Genomic DNA, 22,463 nt, shown 5'->3' with positions numbered 1-22,463 from the left:
TCTCTCACTGCTGCCCTTTTGTCTTTATTGTTCAAAGCAATTGGTTCACTCTGCACAGTGTTTTTTTTTTTTATAAAATGAAAAAAAAACACAGTTGTTCTTTCTTTCTATGTAATCTCCAAGTTGCCTCGACGTCTCACATTGATCCCATTTACATATTTTCAGGAGTTTGTTCGTCACTTTCACGTGCTGATGCCTCGAGGAACTACTCCAACAAAGTCTGGCATCAGGGAGTTCTTCAGGCGGATCCACATCCCGCCTGCAGCCTATCAAGTGGGCAACACCAAGGTAAGTTCTGGGAATCCGGGGTTTGGTGGGTTGACCGTCGGGCTCATCTGTCCCTCTGGGTGCAGGTGTTCCTGCGGGAGGTGGAGCGCCAGCGCCTCCAGACACTCCTGCATCAGGAGGTGCTGCGGCGGATCGTCTCGCTCCAACGCCGCTTCCGAGCCGTTCTAGAGAGGAAGCACTTTGTGAACATGCGGCGAGCGGCTTGCACCATCCAGGTAAGGTTCCATTACTTCTGCTGAAGCAAACGTCCGTTTGTCTTGTTTTCTAGATCTTCAACAGCAACCTAAAAACTCAGTGAAGGTTTATTCATTAATTATTCATTAACAAAAGATTTTTGAAGTCTAACTCCTGGTTTCACTTGTTGCTATGTTATTCCAGCCTCTGATGAAGTCTATAAACAAATGAAAAATAAATACCACATCAATATCAGTCTACATTTCACTCTGACTCAAAAACAATCTTAGTTTAAAGTTGTAGTAAAGGGATATCAGGACAAATTCATTAATAGCCAACAAAAGTCAAATTTCCCCCTCTACAATATCTGTCCTTCCTAGTAAATACATTTTTAACTTTTATTGGTTTGAGAAATGTTTAGAAAGCTCCTTAGCTTTGTTTCCAACAGTCTTCTGATAATAAGAAGATCAAACAAACATCACTCTGCCTTTACAACAACTTTGACGACTAATAAAGCTCAAAAAGATTGAACTCCGTCAAGATTGACAGCGGTACCATCATGCTGGGGGTCCTGGAAAAAAATGGTACAAATTATTAGTGAGATTTCCAGATATTTAAGCATAAATCTTAATTTTGGAAGGGATAAAATCAGTTTGATTTAAGTATCTATTAAAATGAGATTGAAATCTCAGATTTTATAGTTAGTTCTCCAATGTTTGCTTTTCAATTTTGCTTCTAGAAATGTCTTAAGTATTCCTATCCAATGTTTCTGATGCCTAAAAAAGGTCAGTTTCTTTTTTTGTGACGCTATGTCGAATTGTGAAAACTCCAAAACTCATATTTTGGAAAAAACAATTCTATTTTCAAAGAAAGGTTCTTTCAGTTTTTGTTTCAGATTCCACAAAATCCCACCAATACCAGCGTCTTGAAATTTCACTTCCTAAAGTAAGATCAGCACAATAATAATTGAAAATAGTGAAGATACTTATAAAAGTAGAATGAAGGTTGCAAAGAAATGCTGCTCTTTAAATATGAGTCATTGTGCTGCACGTTACTACAGAACTGCTAAAAGTCCCACTTTGATCATCTTTTGATTAATTTTCAAAGTGTTCCCACTGGTCTTTTATTTATAATTATACCGTTAAAAAAATAAATAAAATAAAACTTCTGGAGCAAAGTATCTGCAGAGAAGCATTCAGTCCTTCATTAGAAATTCACCTCTGAGTTGTGGGCGTGGCCGTTGGCGCGGAGCAACCCTCCCCCCAGCTTTCCCTCTATGTTACTGACAGCTCTCTGTTTACATGCTCTCCTGCTAGCTTACAGCCCCTCCCACCCCCAACCTAACTTTAGCTGCACAACAAAAATGGTGAGCTATATTGGAGCTATCCAGGGGGAACAGTTTGGAGTCAGATCCCAGATCAGACGAGGAAAACAAGGATGTACACGGATCAAGCAGGACGCTTCTGGCCCGCCCAGCATATTTTCTACATCAAAAAGAAGCTCTTTTTTTTGTCTGTTCCTGATTCACAACAGTTTGAATAAAAAAAATTCATAAATGCAATTAAAGCTTAAATTTCTTAATATGTGTCTTCTATCATCAGAAAAATGCCACCCGAATATGTTAAAAACCCAGTTTTCATTGCAGTGGGTCTTTATGATGTCACACTATGCCTTTTTTCATGAGAAAGATTTAAACTTTTTTCTATAATGTGATTCTAGACTGCTTTACTGTCTGACTTCACTTTGGAGCTAGAGTTTGTTGTGGTTTGAAGAGAGAGGTGCAGAAGATTCCAACCTTGTTTAAAATAGTTGATCTCAGTTCTGCTGCGTATTCCGACGGACAGAAAAATCTTCATTAGATAAAAGCTTCTAATGTCTAAAAACGTCTCGTCTTAATCCTGTTTCATCTTCTCTGCAGAGGTGGTGGCGCCTTTGCCTCCTCAAGCAGTCCAGCATTGACCAGAGTATGGAGGAGGGGGCGGCCGTGTGCCTGCAGGCGGCGTGGAGAGGTTACAGGGAGCGCAGGAAGTTCCTGCAGCAGCGCTCCTCCGCCGTCGTCATCCAGAAGAACTGGAGAAGCTGTCGCCGCCACAGACACTGGGCAGCTACCACCATTCAGAGGATCTGGCGAGGGTCCAGAGAAAGGAAGCGATACCGCCGAATACTCAGGACAGTCACTCAGCTGCAAGCGACCTGCAGAGGCTACCTGGCTCGACTCAGGTGAGGGAGACTTGGTATAAATCTTGTTGAAGATTTAATTTTGAAATTGTTAAAAAATAGGCAGCTTTTTTTTTTTTGCTGCAATGTTTATTTTTGTTGCTGCTAGAATTATTAACTTGAATCTCTTACTAAAACCTCAACAGGCTTAAAAGTTTAAAGCAACAGCATGAAAGAGTCTGCAGACAGCCAGGTCTGCCCCCTGCAGAGCAGGACGCTGGCACTTTAGGAGACCGCAGCAGGTGTGCTTCCACGGAACCATCTGCAGAGGCCGAGTCTGCCATGTCCGTCTCTGCTGAGGCAGAAAAGGATGAAGACTCTGAGCGAAGCCGGAGCACGGATGAAAGCAGCCACAAGAACCGGTCAAAGCGAGAGAGCCGGCGAATGAGAGAGCTGGAGCAGGCCCAGTTTAGTTTGGAGCTCCTCAAAGTCCGGACCACCAGCGTGGGGGGTTCACTCCCCGAAGGAGTCCAAGACGAAGCAGACGAGCATCACGGACCTTCACCGCACGGATCACCGGCTAGTCACGGCAGTTTTGAGCTACTCGAAATGGAAGAGATGGATTCTGAAGGAGGCTCCGGTTCTCGCTCAAATCAACCTGCAGAACGGTCCGGATCTCCAGAGACACTGAGAGACTCCAACCACAATGAAAAGCATGTGAAGGAGCCTGCCAACCAGGTCCAGGGGCAGAGGGCGACTTTTTACATCCCCTCTGACCAAAGTCCAGTCCACCAACCAAACCCCGAAAAGAAAAGGAGAGAGTCCACGTCCCGGAGGCCGGTGGTGGTTCTGATCAGTATGCAGAAGGAGAGTCCTGTGGAGGAGGGAGAGCTGCTGGCAGCCCAAACCCTGGACACAGCCTCCCAGACGGGACGATCTGATCCCAAAGTGACTCCCATTTCAGGTGCAGCAACAGAAACAAAAAAAGCCCCACATGGAATTCTTCTCCAAGCAAAGAGGGAGGCTTCTGCTGTGGGCAAGTCCTCCAAGACTTCCTCTTCAGGGACTACTGGAGACCAACCAGAGGTGTCAGACATTTGCACCTCAGAGGGGAACATCCCAGCTGTCCCACAGCCAAAATCCAGCCAATCCGTTCTTGTTCCAAGTCATCAGGATAGGAAAAGCACACGGCATGCAAAGGATGCTCCCAGCCCGGTTCTGGAAACCAAACCACCGAAAGCCCAGAAAAAGAGCTCCAACCAGACTGTGATCGTGAACATGGTGGAGAAACCTTCCAGCACAATCTCCACTCCGCCGAGGCGCAAGCTGCCGTTCTCCAAGTAAGTCTGGAGAATTGCTATACATTAGACAGATCCTGCTTTTGTTTGTGTGGCATGAGGAAGGAATAACGTTCTGCTCACTCAGTTGCAGTCTGGTCCAGATCTACTAAGAAAGTTTAGATTTTTAAATGATCCTCCTGATGGACATGGTTCTTTAAATACATTTTTCATTCATATCTGAGCTTTATTTACAAAGCCTAAAATAATTAAACAAAAGTACTAAAAACCAGAGGAATTCTTACGTATCAGTGTTATAAATCTATCATATAATAAATATAATAAATCCATATTATAGAAAAAATGCAAATACCCCAAAACTTTATCTGTTTATTTTGTTAAAAATCTGTAAGGATTTTTTTCTGGTCAATAAAATGATGCATTTTACATTAAATTAAAATATCCTTGCATGTTTCCAAGATCATGAAATAAAGTGGAATGAAGATGGAAGCACCCAGAAAAAACACCATTTCCAAAAGAAAACCTTTTCCAAAACTTTTTAGCAAATGTTGACTTCCTTACAAAAGTTACCGTTTTGTTTTGGACTTTTAGTGAAGCCTTTTGTGCGTTTCAGGTCAGACAAAGACCTGGTGAACCAGGAGAGATCTCTGTCTCTGTCCATGTACCGGGACGACCCTCGAGCTGATGGATCCAGAGGCAGAGCGGTAAGACATACAGACCACCCCACTGTTCTGATCACACGCTTTTCATCAGGAAATTTAGGGTCAAATATCCCCTAAAAGATGCAGCTGAAGACTGCTGCAGTTTTTGAAATGAGAATGATTGTTCTTCAAACACACACACACACACAGCTGATGTGTCCATGTGGTTGCCTGGAAGCAGGTGGGCCGCCCCGGCCCCAAAAAGAAAGCACGAATGTCCCGGACGCGCTCCGACTTCCTCACCCGCTGTAACTCAGAGGGAACCACGCAGTCGGACGATGACGACGAATACTACATCCCTGCCCAGTCCTGCACGCTGCCCCCCTCCCTGTCTCCCCCACGCGCCTACCTTGAAGCCAACTGTCATAGCGACTCGGAGATGGTAAATCACCGGATCGCCAAGGGCTGCCTGACCTCCAAACGAGCGTTCTGTCCACTTGAGCCCCGCCCCCGCCTCTGCCGCTTTTCTCAGTTGGAACACGCCAGGGGGAGGAGCTTCTTAACACTTCTAACCACTTTTTAAAGCAACCGTCGAATCGAACGGACATTTGACTAATTCATGCACACGTGACAGGCCTCTGTCATCAGTGGTGCTGCATGTTTACCTGAAGACCAAACTTCTCACATCTCTACATCATCTATTCCAGAAGGTTCAACCATGTTCTGATGCACCACATCTGAATCTTTGGTAGTTATCCATTTTCATGGCCAGAATTCTCCCTTTTAAGTAGTTGTTAATTGCCTTTTTTTAGTGTTGAGCCATTTCAATCCTAAAAGGATTAAATGTTTTTGTTTTTACCAAGAAACTGTGGATGAAAACTGAGTAAATGATGATTAAAGTTGTTGTGGTTGCTCTCCTAAAAGCAAAACAAAAAAACCCAGCATGTGTCCTGAGTTCCACTGCATGTTGACAGACTCTCTTCTGCATGCTGGAATCAGCTTCGTACTAACGACTTCTCAATTCACTCAGGGAAACCGCTCCACTTCTGATGGCTGTCAGCATTTTCTGATAGATTTGACAGATACAACAGAGAAAAAGACTCCTTTCTCCTAACCCTACCTCAATGTTGGTCAGATTTACTATGGTGATCAACAACGCTAAATACTTTCATTAAGACGTCATTTACAGTTTTGGGTATTTAAAGCCAGGTTTGTTTGGCATTCATAGAACTTGAGCTTCTATGTATCAGAGTATATTATATGCTGATACATAAAACCTTACAGAAGCAAAAAGTTGTTCCTTTTTTAAACATTTGTGTGGTAAAAACCTTAATTTTTTGCCACAAAGGGACATTTTGCCTCCCGCTTTAGAGTAGCAGGTAACTTAACTTCATCTGTAAGAGTCGACCTTTACAGGGAATCATGAACCAGGAGAGTCTCTCTGAGCTCTGCATGCATTTACAGAACTAAACAGACTGTTTTTGTGCCTGTTTTTACTTTGTGTGCTCATCTTTTTCTGTTCAGGCCTCCCACAAAGACCAGAAGAAGATTCATAAAACCATGTCCTCAGGGGACCTGGGCAAAGTGGACACCCTGAGAAAAACCCCCAGTCAGGATGGGAGGTGGGTCTTTTTCTGTCATGTCTTGTTTTATTTGCAATGAGCTTTTACCGACCTGCGCGTTTCCCCTTAAACATTAAGCAGGATGAAGGGAAGGATGCGATTTTGGAGCAAAACGAAGAACAGTGAGAAAAAGCTGAGCAGAGAGAAGCAGGCCAGCAGAAGTGAAGCAGCAGAGTCTCAAGGTCAGAACCAACCGTTTGGATTAAACTTCTGTCATTATTTTCCAACTGTGCATTTCACTAATCCTGAAATGTCTCCACCGTCACCTTTCAGAAGGTCCGTCTCCTCCTCGCAGTCCAGACTTTGAGGTGGTTTCAATGCAAGGCGTGCGGGACAGCAAAGAGAACAAAGAGCCTTCCCCCAAAACGAGGCGGCGCCGTAGTGTGAAGATCAGCAGCATCACTCTGGAGCCCACCCAGTGGCAGAACGACGCCCTGCACATCCTCACCTCTGCCAGCGACTACCGCAGCATGAATGACTTTCTCATGAAAAAGGTCAGAGGGAGCTGAAGTCTGGCTTTGGTTTGGCTTCAACCTCAGCAGCAGTCAGAGTGACTCATAATAATAATAATAATGCTGTTTTTCCCCCAGATTGCTGACCTGGATTCTGAGGACAGTAAAAAGGACACAATGGTAGATGTCGTCTTTAAGAAGGCACTCAAGGAGTTTCGGATCAACATCTTTAACTCGTACTCCACCGCTCTGGCTGTGAGACCTCCTGATGTTTTTTCCCCTCTTTAGTCAACACAAAGCAGTGTCAATTTTTTTAAAATTAAACTCTACTGTTGCTTTTTCTAAAATTATAACGGTTTCTTCCTCAGTCAGAATGCACACATATTCAAGCTTTAGTCACAACTTCCCTTATGGGTGGATATGAGCTATCTGTGGGTGGAAAACGGATAAATCTGTACAGAGCAGGTGGTTGCAGGAAATGTCAAGATCCTAGATCGCTTGGTCAACCTGTAAAGCCATATGATCGCAGCGAAGACTTAACACGCAGGGGTAAATAAGGTTGAAGGAATGTGTCGTATGGATTTTTCATTTGTTTTTTCAAATCCTGCACACGGCACAAACGGCCCATTTAGCTGTTCAAGTGATAGGTGAGCGTTCCTTGTGTTGTGCTCTCCGTGCATGCAGCCTGACTGTTAGAAATTAGACCATCGCTTTAGTTTGTGTGGACACCCAACAGGCGTCCTATGAGCACTTAAGCATCACCTGCACATCCCATGCGTCTGGCATTTCCTTACTAATGACTGGAGTGCAGACATGATCCGACAGCATCCCCTGTACATCATAAGTGCGTGTAACTTACATTATCTTACAAATACTTAACGATACGCTTACCACACAGTTTATTTTTAACAACGTCCCTTAAGTGTCCGTGCAGCCCCTCCTCTTGACGACCCTGCAGGGTCCAGGACTTCTCCAAAATCCACAGCACCCAAACAGATGCATGTGGCTGAGGCTTAAAACAGAGTTTAGATCATCATACTCTGGCCTGTTTTCCTCTGCGTGAGTTTACCAAAACTGATGTTATTAAGGATCTTCAGATGTTCTGACAAGATTTTTTCACATCTTAAAAACAGTGGGTGACGCCTATTTTTTTTTTAATGCTGAGCTGTGTCCTATCTGAAGGCTAGAGGGCAGCAGAGAAACATTTTGACTTCATTTTTCTCAGTTTTGAAGAAAATAAAACACTAACCCCGATTCTTTCGGTTCATACTACATTTTAAGCTCAGTACATACTTGATGAAATGTCATTGCATCACAAACATGTTAGTGTTTTTGTGGAGGTCTTCTAGACTGGGTTGTTTATGTTAACCCTTTAACATAAGTTAAAGCTCCTTTAACACAGCAGCTTTGGCTTTCAACTACTGTAATTCTTCAACCTTTTAGGCTCTTAACGTAATTCTGAAGCGGAGAAAAGCAGCCTTTAACTGCTATACAACACTTCATTTCAGTAGTGAAGTGCTAACACAATCAATGTAAATCGATGGTCGCATAAACAATAACAATTGTGAGTTACAATACATCAAGGAGCGTGTGTCATTTAGGCATCGCCGGCGACGTCTCTTGTGTTAAAGACTTAAAGACTCATGGCATTTATTAATATCTCTTTCTCTTTTTTGTCTCTTCCTCCTCCAAGATGGATGATGGGAAGAGCATCCGCTACAAGGATCTGTATGCACTGTTTGAGCACATTCTAGAGAAGACCATGCGGGTGGAGCAGAGAGACTGGAGTGAGTCACCTGTGAAGGTGTGGGTCAACACCTTCAAGGTCTTCCTGGACGAATTCATGACTGAATATAAACCCATGGAGGGAACCATCAGCCGGGTCAGTTCATCCAAGTTTTGTTCAAAAAAAAACTTTTTCACTCTCAGATTATGATCTTTGAAATTGTTTTTTTTTTTTTTTTTATCAACAAAGTAAAAAGCTCCAAAGAGACAAAAATATAAAAATTTTTGGAACAAATATGTTGAGGTTTTATGTATTCTCTTCTCTTTAGGCTCCTAAACGGGAACGCAAGAAGTCCAGGAAAAAGGAAACTGACATAGTGAGTTTCAGATTTATTCTAACTTATGGTAAAGTTTAAACTTAAGCCAGATTTCCACTGGTCCGTCTGCGTTGCATCTCTGTTGCGTTGACACGAAAAAATAGAACGCTCATTATTCAGTTGGAATGTTTACATCGCCTCCGTCATGCCTCCGTCTGACGTTCATCCTTCCACAATGCAAGCGTTAAGGAGGTGTTCTATTTCAGTCCGTTGACCAGTTGATTCCGCAACAAATTTCTGGAGATGCAGGAAACGGATCTGGGTCTCAAAATGAAACTTTTTGTTGTACTTTCCAAATAAAACTTTATAAAATTTCATTTTATATTTATGGTGATGTGCCCACACAATAATACACGTTAACACTGCGGACAACACCATCTCTGTTAAACGGACAACGCTTAATTTAAGTACAAAAGTACAAAAACAACATCTTTTATGACCCAAAATAGGCATTTTACTGCGTGGAGAAGGAGAGGGCATGGGGCCGGAAAATTTGGATATTGATGACACCAGGGGGGGTGGAGGCAATGTAAAGCAAGTGACCATCGTGAGGCGTACTCCCTACGCAACACAAGGGAGACGCACTGCAGACAGGCCAGTTTGAATAAAGCACTGCAGTTCTTAAATAACACACCTGATATCTCTGCTGCCCCCTGCAGGTGGAGGAGATCAACGGCCACATCTTCAAATCCACTCAGTACAGCATCCCCACCTACTGCGAGTACTGCTCCTCACTCATCTGGATGATGGACCGCGCCTGCGTCTGCAAACGTGAGAGCCGCCCCAATCCAAATATGTTTCCACAAGTGATGGAATCAGTTTCATCGATCAAAAATGAGGTCACGTCTGTTGATCGACTGCTAATGGAAAATGCATTCTTGTGGATGTGAGCTCACACTCACTCATCTTCTGTATTTGTTCTAAAAAACATCCTCAAATCTGCAGCTTTGCCTCCGATTTTACAAAGACTCATAAATATGCTCAAAACCCAAACCCAGTTAATACCCTCTAACTCATTTATCTACTTCCACTCACACCCAGGTGTGTAGCTTCCACCCTCATGTTACACACTCCCCCTCATGCCTCACTCGGTGATTCTCCAAAAGCTAAAACACTTTCTCTGCAAGCCTGAGTGTTGGGCAAATTCAATTAAAGCTCCCATTCCCTCCATAAATCTGTCTTCTATCTAGTTACAGAGCTCCATCTGCGCCGTCTGAGTGCAGATCCTCGTGTCTGCCTCGGCGCTCACCAGCCCGTCTGCTCCTCCTCAGTTCAGAGGCGCAGCCTTCAGTCTGACCGCCTCCCCTTTTGTCCCTGCAGTGTGCCGCTACGCCTGCCACAGGAAGTGCTGCTCCAAGATGACCACCAAGTGCAGCAAGAAGGTAGGTCCTTCGTCCTTTGTTTTGTAGACGTTGCTGTTTGCTTGTAGCTGTTGCTTCAGGGGTTTTATCCAAGGTGATTGGGAAAAGTCGAGGCTCAGTCCAGGTTAGCAGGTTTTAACTGAGACAAACGCCAAAAATAAAAATGTAATGAGGGGTTCTCTGTCAACCGTTAAAGGGTAAATCAAAGCTTTGTGTTTTGACAATACAGTGTTGTCTCATTTATCGCGGGAGTTACGTTCTAAAAATAGGATTACAGGTGTTTTAAGGCTGTACCACCCCTCACTACAAACTCTCGACACTTCTCTCAGACAGACAGACGGGAACATTTTTAACACTTTTCTCGCTTGTTTAAACTCTCAAAGTTCAAACCTTAAACCAGGGTTGTCAAACTCCTTTTCACATAGGGCCACATCAGCATAAAGCTGTCCTCAAAGGGCCAGATATAACTAATACATGTAACTAAATGTAATGAAAAATAAATGTAACTACTCCTTAATGTTAAAATAACTCATTATTTATTTAGTATAACTTTTTTAAGTGATAATTCCAGTTGCATAGAAAACACATGTTTGCTTGTTACTTTAGCATAAATCCTTTTACATTGGATTCTGTCAGGTTAGGTTGTATGGACAGTGTTTAAGTCCTAATGTATAGTTTCCCAATCCCATATTTACAGTCTGATTCCCCCTAGATATGAATAAAAACACACCAATTTTTATTTTTTATTTTAAGAAATTAAAAACTTTTATGCTCTCGCGGGCCACATAAAATGACATGGCGGGTCACATTTGGCCTGCGGGCCTTGAGTCTGACACGTGTGGTTTAAACCTTCATTGGAAAATAAATCCAGTATTATAAAATGAATGCAAAGATCCGCTCAAGACTGAAGATTTATGTAAATCTGGCAAACTGAACGCACTGTACAGGAAACACAGCATGGAGGAGGTTGATTGACAAGGTCAACAGCCAATCAGGACGCAGAACACAGTTGAATAAAAAGGGGGGGGGCATGCAACATTACACACAAAAAATGTAAAACAGTAAGACCATGCTATCAAAGACCCCAATAACAAAGAAATAAACAGCCTAACAAACAAGCTCTGGTCTTAAGAGGTTTTGGAATTTAACTTTTCTGGATGTTCAGGTTTCACAGTTGGTGTGTATTTATCTTAGAAAGGGAAGATGGTATTTCTCTCTTTGTACAAAGGGTTTAATTATGATTATATTGATTATATTTTCATATCTAAATCTCTGGGTTGTAGTTTTATCCTCGTTTCTCCCTCCACCATTAACTTATTGATTTTTTTTTTTTCTTTCCAGTATGACCAGGAGCTGTCGTCTCGGCAGTTTGGCGTGGAGCTGTCCCGACTGACCAGTGAGGATCGACCGGTTCCTCAGGTGGTGGAGAAACTCATCAACTACATCGAGATGCATGGCCTCTACACAGAGGGGATCTACAGGAAGTCGGGCTCCACCAATAAGATCAAAGAGCTCCGACTGGGGCTGGACACAGGTGAGGCTGACAGAATCAAGTGGCAGGACTTCCCTTTTTCTCAATGTTTGAATCTCAAGTACACAGGGTCCATTTTATTTTGAAGTCCCACTCCAATCATCTTTTGATATTTTGTAAAAGTATTCCCAGCGGTTTTTGAATTATGATTACACTGTTTTAGCCAAAAAAACAAAAAACCTGTGTCATTTTTTAGGACATAGTTTATTCGGAGCGACAGTAGCTCATCAGAAATTCACCTCTGAGTTGTGGGCGGGACTGTTGACACGGAGTAACCCCACCCACCTTTCCCCTCCCCGTTGCTGGGAGCTCGGAGCAGGGAGCTTTCGGCCCACCCAGCATATTTTCTGCGTAACAAATGCGCTCTTTTTCAAAACGTATTTTCTGCTCCTAATTCCCAGCGTTTTGAATAAAGATATACTCAGAAATCCAGTTTTAATCTTCATTTTCTTTATATATGTGTCCTCCAATATGCCACAAGAACATGTTAAAATCCCCATAAACACCTTCTTTAACGACAACTGCCCCTCATGGTTTTGTTCAAACTGAGAGCATGGCCTTTTGATTGACATGCGGCTCTCCAGCCCTCAGCTCCTTACACTTGGCGTGTTCCAGCAACTATCAGTTGCATTTCTCCACTTCTGGAGGGTCATATGTAGTCGGCCACTGCTCTGATTACAGAGCAGTGGGTGACGCACCATCTGTCCATTTCTATACCCAACATTTGCACTGAATCTTAATCCCTCAAAAAAAAAAATAAAGCTTTACTGCACTGTCAGTTTGTTCTTGGTGGTTTTTTTGTAAACATAGTTTCATTTTTAGGTTGTTTGTTCATTTGTGTTACAATCTTTCAATTGAGCCACCAGCTGTTGATCACATAAAACTGTAGGTAGTTTCTGGAGGTAGCAACTGTTCTTTGACTCCAAAAGACGCAGATTTTCACTCAGGGGAACAGAAATCTGACTATCATGACTGAATCTAAATTTCTTCTGTCCAGATGTGAGCAGCGTGAGTCTGGATGACTACAACATCCACGTCATTGCCAGCGTGCTCAAACAGTGGCTCCGGGACCTGCCCAGCCCCCTCATGACTTTTGAACTTTATGAAGAGTTTCTCAGAGCCATGGGTAAGCTGTCACTAAAGCCAGTCTGCAGCACCTGATTTGCAGATCTTCTCTTTGGAGGCAGGCTCCTGCAGCTGAGAGCCGGTTTCAGGCTGGAAATGTGGTCCAATGCCGTCGATGTGTGTGTTTCATCTTCAGGTCAGCCGGACAAGCGGGAGGTGATCCGAGGAGTGTATTCTGTTATTGACCAGCTGAGCAGGACACACCTCAGCACGCTGGAGCGCCTCATCTTCCATTTGGTCAGGTGAGTAGGAAGATGCTTTTGTTTGACAAGAAGTCCTAAAGGAAACATTTTAAGGTAAACTGCAGCCAGTGTGTGAGCATCGGTGCAGTTCTGGATTTGCTGTCTCCTTAAAGTCACACTTTGATAATCTTTTGATCGATTGTAAAAACGTTCCAGGTGGATTATTGATTATGCTGTTTTAAGCCAAAATCAAAAAACCTGTATTGTTTTCAAGGACATAGAGCTTGGAGCAGCAATAAATATATATATATATAAAAACATAAATGTATATATATAAAAAAAAACATAAATGTATAACAAGAACATCTTAAAAAAAAAACAACAACACAGTTTTCACTATAGCAGGTCCATTACGCCAGTGTTGTTCTGATCCTCCAATGATCAGCATCAGTAATAAAGTACCGCTGTGTTACAGAATTGCACTGCAGGAGGAAACCAACAGGATGTCTGCCAATGCGCTCGCCATCGTTTTTGCTCCCTGCGTCCTCCGTTGCCCCGACACGATCGACCCTCTGCAGAGCGTCCAAGACATCAGCAAAACCACAGCGTACGTCCATCACTGGCTACACATGACTCTTTGATTCATGTAGAATTTAGATTTAGTTTCCTTGGAAATTGACTAGTAATACTTTGATATAGTAACTACCTGAAATGGTTGCTCTTCGGTTTTCATCTCCATCTTGTGTTCTATAGGTGTGTGGAGCTGATCATCAACCAGCAGATGAGCAAGTACAAAGCTCATCTGAGAGACATCAGCAGTCTGGAGTTTGCAGAGGGCAAAGCCAAGAGCCGACTGACCCACATTGGGAGGTCCATGGTACGATCAGAACTCACTCAGCTAAAAACAATTCCAACTTTTCTAAGGCGTCACTGAGCAGAAGTCATTCCTGCCTCTTCCCTCCACTCATTTAAATGAATTGAATTTCTCAACGGCATGGTTCCAACACAACCACGGCAGGACTTTTTCCTTCGTTTCCATCTTCCATTGTTCTGCTTATTCTTTATTATCTGGAAGCCAGGAGCTCTAAAAATTATGTTATGTATTTTTTTACTAAATGAAATTGGCTGCTTTTTTATGATAGACTTGATCTCCAAAATCCCTCAATGTACAAATGTCTGCCAACAAGGCAAAGCAGCTAAATAAGAACACTTTTAAATCATCTGTTTTTTAAGACAAAACATTATAAAGATGATTAATGGAAGCTGGTTATCAAAAGTCATCCTATTGCAAGAGCGCTTGAACTTCCTGCATAAACGGGCTTGTAGTGATTTGCAGGTATGGAGGAAGAAACCTGAGTTTATTAAAAGCTACATTTTAAGACAACGTTTCATATCAAGTCCTTAATTATGTATTTATTCATGGTTCTCTATGATCATCAGCTCATTTTCTGACCTGCAAACAGTCAGACCCAGTTGTTCACAGTTGAAATTGCAGTTCCCTAACCTTGATCTATCCTTCCTTCCTTCCTTCCTTCCTTCCTTCCTTCCTTCCTTCCTTCCTTCCTTCCTTCATTCCTTCCTTCCTTCCTTCCTCCCTCCAGAAACCTGTACTAATTGCTGTTAGGTTTATGAGCATTTCCCGCACTCCCACCTTGGTATGTATGCCCCTCCCATACCATTCTTCTGCCTCCAGCCAGTCCTGTCCTGTCCATCATCGGACCGCTCAGCTCGCCCATAATGTCTGCACCGTCCAGTCACAAGGCTCCCCATCAGTCTGTCTTTAAGGTCACTGTTAGGTGTCTCATCTTTAGAGTCCATCTTTTTTTTTCTTTTGGTGTTTTTTAGAGTTCAGCACAGCGACTAAAACGTAACACTACTTTTACAAATCGGAAGGTTTATAGAATTATTTTAAGAGTTAGAATCCATTTCAGGAAATAAATTGCTTCTATTTTAAATATTTGGACATTTATAATAATCTCAAAAAACACAGGACACATGTAGAAAACTGTAGCTGGACTGATTTTGCATCAGTCCTATAATAAATAAGAGTCTCTAATAGGAAAGTGTGTGAAATTACAGGTTAAATCTGGTGTAGTTACTCATTGCACTCTTCAGAGTGGGCCAGACTGCATGGAAAAATAATGCATTTTTCTATGTTACCATTCTGCTTGTCATGCTATGTACACAACGGGCATGTGATGTGCGTTCAAGAACGGGCTGAATGCGGGTTCTTGAACGCACTTTCAGCAAATGATGTTCACCCTAGACTGTTGCTACCCGATACTAGCACACGTACCTACAGTTGGAAGAGTCTTGGTGTTAAAATGTCAAAGTGGTTCAGAACTCGTGAATATTTTTCCAAACTTTTTTTTCACAGCTTCCCATATTCCGATATTTGAAAGATTTGGTCGGGGTACAAGATCAGATCACGATTAAAGATTTTTTGCAGATTTGGCAAACTGAACACATTCTGTACTGGACAGATGGCACGGAGGAGACTGAATGACAAGGTCAACAGCCAATTAGGACACAGAACATAATGCAGTGTGATAAATAAGAAAAGGCGCTGCAAAATCGCACTAAACAAAATCAAGGAAACAGCGTGATTGCGAAAGGCTGAACCACAATATATCGAGGGGCCGCTGTTATGTGTCCAGTAAAACCAATGTGAATTCCACGCTGCCGTTCCGCTTTATGAAGGAAATTTCTAATCTTGGCCTTTTATCGTTTCCCTACAAATGGATTCAGTTTCTAACTTGAACAGTGTTTTTTTCAGCCGCATTGGTGAGTTAAGCTTTGACCCAAACCCTCATAGAAACCTGGAGTACTGTTGGACTGACTGTCAAGTGTCAGCGGTGCCGTCAGCCTCTGACCTCATTCCTGTCCTCATGTCCATGCCTTTTCTCACTCAGAGAGAACAGCCATGCAGCTTTTCTCATTGCGCTTGTTGTTTCTGCCCAACTTTGCCTTGAAAGGCAGCTAAAGCTTAAACTGAAGGTAATGCTTCCCTGTGTGTGATGCGTGTGGGCGGAGCCGCCCTCCCAGTATTTCCAGCAGTGATGTTGTCGGTGTGGAGTCTGCACATCCAGCCGTGTGTCGCGCCTACGCTCCCTGTTCTCCATCGCAGTCTCCTCATCGCCCACCGTCTCTTCAATCCCACATGTTGTTGTTCCTGTTATTTGCAGGCCAAAAGCCGCGCCCGGCAGAGCGGCTCCCAAGTGACCTCGCCTCCTTTGAGCCCCAAAGGCCCCCCTGTGGTTGAAGGGGGAACTGCAGGAGAAGAAGAGGACGCAGCGGAGGTCGGGTTGAGTGAGCAGCAGCAGCTGGCCATGCAGCAAGAGGAGCGAATACTGACCGAGCAGATCGAGAGTCTGCAGAAAGAAAAGTATGCAGCACTGTGCTGTTTTATACTCTTCTCAACCTAAAACAGATGCACAACCACTTAACCCCTAATTCTCCATGCTTGCTGTGGCAAATATTTTTTCAGGTTGAAAGTTTAAGGTTAAATGTAGTATATCTCTAGTTTTTTATTCTAAAGGGAAATGTTTAGGGCAAAGAAGCTAATTGAGAAGCTGCTTTCTGTGTCTCTTCTCTCTCTCTACAAAAATCCAAAAGAAGAAAAAAAAATTTGGGTGTTAAAGGTTAACGAATGAAAAACCCTCTAAACTACAGTAATTGTAATTACACTCAAAACAATAGGTGCTTAAAATGAACTACATTTTATATTTCAAATAATTTCATGGAAAAAATTATGTCTAGAGGAGCAAAATAATATTTAAAAAGGAAAATAATAATCACAATAAATTCAAATAATTAACCAAAAATATGTATTGCTTGATTAGATTAACTTTAAGGCTCAAAGTTCCTGAATAATTGTATTCCACACAGGAATGGACAGTTTTTTGTTGTTTTTTTAAGAAAAAAGAACCAAAGCAAAAATAAAAAGAGATGAGTATGGTTAGAAACTCTTTTGTCATCTATCCATGAAACAAACCGTTTACTTTTATCAATAGTAATTACTTAAAAATATGAAATAACTAATTCTGGTAAAATTCTTTTATTTTTTTACATATTCCTTCTGAGGACATTTTTATGTTTTTGTACTAGTTTTAATTGACCTCCAGCTTCACCTTGAAAAAGGCTGATGTTAGAAAAAAAAACCTCCCATTTCCTTTTGGCCGTCTGCAGAGAAGAGCTGACGTATGAGATGCTGATCCTGGAGCCACGGGCGTCCGACGATGACACACCAGAGTCTGAGGCATCCATCGGCACAGCAGATAGCTCAGAGAACATCACCATGGAGACGGAGGGAGCCACATCTGACCCCTCGGGTACATAAAAGTGTGTTGCATGCATTTGTGTCATACAACTAGACATTTCCTTTTAGAATTTTACATGGCTTTCAATCCAGCTATTCAGTATATGAGAACTGGACTGAGTGACTCCTCCCCCCTGGCGTTCCAAACAGGAAGTACCTGCAAATCCCATGGACTTGTATAGCAGAATAAACAGCTATTACTCAGTCATTTTATTTATCAGAATAAACATTCTTACTCTGCTACCTTTTTTTAAACATGTTCTTGTTAATCCTATTTTAAAAAAATTGTTTTTGCTGTAGTACAAGTTGTTGAAGTTATAAACAGACCAATTGGCCCCCACGTCCAACATTTAAAACTGTCCCGAGCCGCCTTCCTATTGGTAAGGGTGTTGACTTCTAACAAGCTAACGCCTGATTGGTGATGGTGGTTGCCATGGAAACGTTGACCCAGATCGACTCTGACCAAACACTGCTTACTTACTTTGTCTGGCTCCAAATGGTAACGTCAGTATGGCGGAAAAATGGCGTCTGAACTGACTTCATTTTATTGTAGCCAGGAGTAAACCATTGTCTAAGGGTGACGTCACACTCACTCTGTCCAGTGCTCATATACAAAAATTCAGACCCCCAGGAAGTTCCTAATGCATAGGAATTGGGGGGGCTATAATTAATTCAATGTTTCAGTTATTTCTTCCACTGCTGTTTTCCAACAGAGCGCAGCACCTTCCGATCCAGGAAGTCTGAGGCAAAAAAGCGGCGAGCTCTGTGCCGCCAACCAGACTCCCAAGACTCTGCAGACTCCGCCTCCACCGTTTCCTCCTACCAGCTCTCCTCCTCCGTCTCCTCCAACACCTCCGGCTCCCCGATGCCTCACTATCGCTTCCGCTCTTCCTCCTCTGGACCCCTGCTCACATCTGCTGGTTTGGGGGCCCCACTGGCCGAGGCAGAAGAGGGCCACAAAAGCAGCAAGACGCGACTCCGGCTCAGACTGAGCCGCAGCTCGCCGCGCGAGTCCTCAGGAAGCCACCGGAGAGAGTCGGACTTTGGCTCCGGGCCACAGCCGCTGGTTCTGTACGGCAACAAGGAATTCATGGTGTGACGAAGAGGAGGGCCGTCTTAGAACAGAACGGTGTATTTAGGGGGGGGCAAGGAGATCACCCTCAAACCCCCCAGTTCTGGCCTCAGTGAAAGCAGAAAGCTGTGAAAATGGAGAAGTGATGGAAAACTGGCACAGGACACAACAGCAGATGGTCAGAGGCAGAGCGCTGACCGTCCATGAGAGCTGCTGGTGGGGGGGGGGCAACAGGAACAGAAGGGAAGGCACACACATCAGAAAACATGCAAAGCCAAATCCTACACAGCTGTTGTTTTTAGCAGGTGGTTAAAGCCACGCAGAAAAAAATGTAGCCATACTGACTGAAGCGGCAGACGACTTCTTGCTCTTTACGTTTACACGGAACGCACCAGCCCCCCTACCCCCCCCCCCCCCAACGCTAGGATAATGTTACAGCTGTATGTTCATTATTATTATTATTATTATTATTATGCAGTGGACTGAAATGTACATAGAAAGAAGGTCCAGTTCTGCTCCTGGTTGTTTATTGATTTAATTCTACTTTCTGTTTTGTACAGTCAGAAATTCAGGTTCCACTTTTGTTTCTGTTCTGCTCTACTTTCCCGGTTCTGATAAATACCAGGAAGAGAAATTGGTCATCCGTGCTGGTGGCGCCTCAGGTCAGGCGTGAACGGAACTCGATGGTGAGTCAGGTGGAAGTGTTTATTTCTTTTCTTGCCTTTTATGCGCAGCCTTTGTTTTTCCCTCCTCTTGTGTTTATCTCAGAAGCATCAGTGTTACCGCGTCAGGACTTGAATTTTTTTATGTATATTGTTGCTGTATTATAGCTGTTATTTTGGTTTTGATGTAAGCCATTTTTTTCTCTCCTGTGTGAATGGATGAGTGAGTGAAGTCTCGATTTCGTACACCAGGATACTCTAGGAATGTTCGTATAAGGATGGGAAAGGTCTCCGTAGCAACCGTGTGACACTAAGTGACATTAAAAGGAAAGGGGGGTTTCTTAAGTCTCTTGCACTCATCCACACGCTTCAAATCGTCCGTGAAGTCCGCTGAGCCACACTCTCTTCCTCCTTTTCTTCTTCTCCTTCAACTTAACAGTAGCTCTTCTATCTTCTATCCGGTTCTGGCTGTGAAAAGTAGCATTTAATCTGCCTGGTAACCAGACCTGTAGCAGCTTGCTCAGACCGTCCACGAGTTTCTGCACAGAACTGTTTTCTTCTTGTCTATGTCCAAACTGCCTGTGATGTTGACTTTGCATTAAAAGCACTAAACCATCTGCATTCAGCAAGCTTCACTCTCATCTTACAAAACAGTCTGCATCAATCCACTTCCTTTGGAAAGTGCAGGTCTCTGTGAATGCAGGCGGCCTCAGCTGCTCTAAATGAAGCAGGCGTGCAGACGTGCAGTTCTGCTCTCACTAACGTATTGTAAATGTATTTAAGTCAGAACAAAATGCATTACCACTCAGATACATTCATGTTACTCTTTGACGGGATGTTTTGTTTTGTTTTTTGTTTGTTCATATGGCATTTTTGGAGGGAAAATGATTAAAAAGTATTTAAAAAAATATTTATAATAAAAATACAAAAAAATGAATAAAATAAAAAGTTCATGTAACTGTCACTGGAAGGCATGCTCTGCTTTCTCTGGTTGTTTTGCTCTTTGTTCCTCTTTTATACACAGTGTATGTAAACTATTTATGATCATGCTTTTGGGATGTACAAAGAATCTGTTATAAAAGGATATATTATCCTGTAAACAGTTCCGTACTTATTATTCATGGCAACATTTTAACAGGCCACTCTGTAACTTCTTTTTGTGCTTCAAAGCAGAAATAAATCTGTCTGCACCACTTGGGACACAGTTATGTATGTATAAGGTGCAATTTGTGTTATATTTCTTTTCTTTTTTTTATGATATCCACATGCCTATGGTTGTAAGAAAAAAACTCTATAGGGGGGGGGGGGGTTCATCTGCTTATTAAAAAAGAAAAATGCAGCCAAACATTAAATTGACTCGTGTCCTCTTTTGTTCCACACTCATGCAGACTAAATCTGTTATAGGATTCCTCCTATCTTATGTTAGAATAAATGAAAAACGTGCAGCTAATGGGGTGTGTTGTCTGCTCTGCAGTCACTCCTTTGTTTTCTGATCAGCCTTTGCTGCATCAGCATCACCTGAAGTTTCCATCCATTTGTTTACAAGCTGAGGTTTAGTATGCAGTAGAGGAAATAAGTATTTGATCCCTTGTTGAGTTTGTTGGTTCGCCCATTTAAAAAGAAACTGACAGTCTGTCATTTTAACCCTTGTGTTATCTTAGATGACTCCTCCCTTACATTAACGGGTCATCCCTTCCATGACAAAGGTGGATAAAGGTGAAGAGGATTTCATGTAATCCATGGACACCAGTGAAGATCACAAATCATTGAAGAAAAAAGGTTCAACTCCCTGTTTAGTGGGTCTAGATGACCCAATTCCCAATGTTAAAGTGCCTGTTTTGACCATGAGGGTAACAGTCTGGATCCAAGGTTTGATATTTGTACAGTTTGACAAGGCAGCCTGAACGACCACAGGTACCACAGTATTCTGCTGCATCATGCAGTTCCCTGAATGAGCCTAGTTAGTCAGAGGCTCATCTTACAAGATAATGACCCAAAACATAAACCAAAGCTTTCCAGAATGACCTAGAGACAGAAGAATGAAATAGGAATCTTGAAAAGGGGGAGTGGTCAGGAAAGTCTACAGACTTAAACCCCAGAAAGCGGGTTTGTGATGAGTGAAAGCAAAGCAACCTTTAAAAAAGCCACACATTAGTGGGAACGTCTGGAGAAGACTTGGAAAGAACTCAGCTGTTATTTCTAGAAAAGTGGCTTCTTTGACCAAAGAAAACTTTCTTTTTATAACTGGTTGCCTATTTGTACTTCCATCTCAGGGTGCAACAAGACATTACGCCGAATACTTTCATTTTAAAAATGTAAATGTTGGGCTATGTCCAAATTCCCTCCCTACTCCCTAACTACTAAAAGAAACTATATAGTGCAGGACTATCTAATCTAGTGTCCTGGATTTTAAAAGTCTTTTGGAAAGAATGCTCATTACAGTTTTTTAATGGCAAATATGACGTTACACCTAGTATCCATTTCCCTGTAATACTTTGGAAACTGACCTGCTTCGCGAAGAACTTCCTGTTTTACAAAACAGGCAATGAAAACAAAGCAGCTGCTATAAAGTTATACTCAGAAACACTGCAAATCTGTTTTTTAACCCTTTGATCGTGTTAGACATGTCAAAGTAGAGTGGAATAGAATAGAATTCAACTTTGTCATTGCACGTCATGAGTACACAAGAGAATGCCATTTGCATTCATCCAGAGTGCTTCAGCAATATAAATATGTATACAAATGCACACTGTAGAATGAAATAGTTATAACAGGTATTAGCAGGTGTTTACAATGTGCTTAACAGTGATTAACAGTTCAAAGTTCACATGGTGTAAGTGGTAATTCAGTCCATGTGTTATTACTGAGTGTGTGTGAGGATGTAGTCCTTCATGGATGTTGAGACCATTGTGTGTGTTCAGTCCATGACTGTTACATGTGGTTCAGAGGTCAGGGGTGTGACAGCTGTGCGGAAGAAGACTTCATTGCAAAATGATCCTACCATAAAATCAGAAAACTGTGATTAGTTGGCACTGCATACGTAGTTTGAGTAGAATTGAGTAGAAATCCCACAAGCAAAAATGTCATGTTTACCTTCCAAATGACTGCAGTATTACCCCACAGTGACACGCTTGTTTCGTTTTGGCTTCAGTTTCCTTTCCTCTTAAGTTTAAAATCAATGACATTGTCATGGTTTTCTGAAGAAAGGAAACTGATGAAAGCTTTTTTCAGGACAATTTCTTAATCACAGTAAAAGAAAATGCTATTTTATGGACTTTCTTTTGAAGGTTAAATTCATTTTTTTCCTTCATAGTTTGTTTTAATTTCGTTCAAATCAAGTTCACTTTTAGGTTTTGTTTAGTCTGTTTTGTTTCCATTTCCTGTCTTTGCTTCACCTCTCTTTTTTTAACTTTATTGTTCAAAACAAATAGGACAAATATGTATGACATGAACAATAGTCATAACAACGACAATATCA

At 42.3% G+C, this 22,463-nt stretch overlaps 1 protein-coding gene across 23 annotated transcripts in view; it reads left to right on the top strand.

Annotated features, from left to right (window-relative positions):
• The window catches only part of LOC101159581 (unconventional myosin-IXAa), a 135,203-nt gene extending 114,866 nt beyond the window's left edge, over positions 1-20,337 (top strand). For 5 of the 23 annotated variants that reach the window (XM_023955614.2, XM_023955615.2, XM_078948455.1 and 2 more), the window contains 23 exons: positions 166-288; positions 354-503; positions 2,381-2,682; positions 2,826-3,959; positions 4,531-4,621; positions 4,800-5,000; positions 6,083-6,180; positions 6,259-6,362; positions 6,454-6,674; positions 6,771-6,887; positions 8,326-8,514; positions 8,687-8,734; positions 9,394-9,505; positions 10,055-10,116; positions 11,437-11,629; positions 12,624-12,752; positions 12,888-12,993; positions 13,409-13,540; positions 13,687-13,810; positions 14,535-14,588; positions 16,119-16,318; positions 17,122-17,264; positions 17,965-20,337. In XM_023955614.2, coding sequence (XP_023811382.1) covers positions 166-288; positions 354-503; positions 2,381-2,682; positions 2,826-3,959; positions 4,531-4,621; positions 4,800-5,000; positions 6,083-6,180; positions 6,259-6,362; positions 6,454-6,674; positions 6,771-6,887; positions 8,326-8,514; positions 8,687-8,734; positions 9,394-9,505; positions 10,055-10,116; positions 11,437-11,629; positions 12,624-12,752; positions 12,888-12,993; positions 13,409-13,540; positions 13,687-13,810; positions 14,535-14,588; positions 16,119-16,318; positions 17,122-17,264; positions 17,965-18,350 — 4,419 coding nt within the window. In that variant the 3' untranslated portion in view covers positions 18,351-20,337. Of the gene's footprint in view, positions 1-165; positions 289-353; positions 504-2,380; positions 2,683-2,825; positions 3,960-4,530; positions 4,622-4,799; positions 5,001-6,082; positions 6,181-6,258; positions 6,363-6,453; positions 6,675-6,770; positions 6,888-8,325; positions 8,515-8,686; positions 8,735-9,393; positions 9,506-10,054; positions 10,117-11,436; positions 11,630-12,623; positions 12,753-12,887; positions 12,994-13,408; positions 13,541-13,686; positions 13,811-14,534; positions 14,589-16,118; positions 16,319-17,121; positions 17,275-17,964 lie in introns of all 23 variants that reach the window. The other 18 variants (XM_078948465.1, XM_078948463.1, XM_078948459.1 and 15 more) reach the window with 11 other exon arrangements.
• The last annotated feature ends 2,126 nt before the right edge of the window (positions 20,338-22,463 follow it).

Source organism: Oryzias latipes, chromosome 6, assembly GCF_053564925.1.
Source record: "Oryzias latipes strain Hd-rR chromosome 6, Olatipes_Hd-rR_3.1".
Classification (NCBI taxonomy): Eukaryota; Metazoa; Chordata; class Actinopteri; order Beloniformes; family Adrianichthyidae; genus Oryzias; species Oryzias latipes.
Note: the sequence above shows the minus strand (reverse complement) of the source record. Positions and strands in the feature narration are given on the sequence as shown.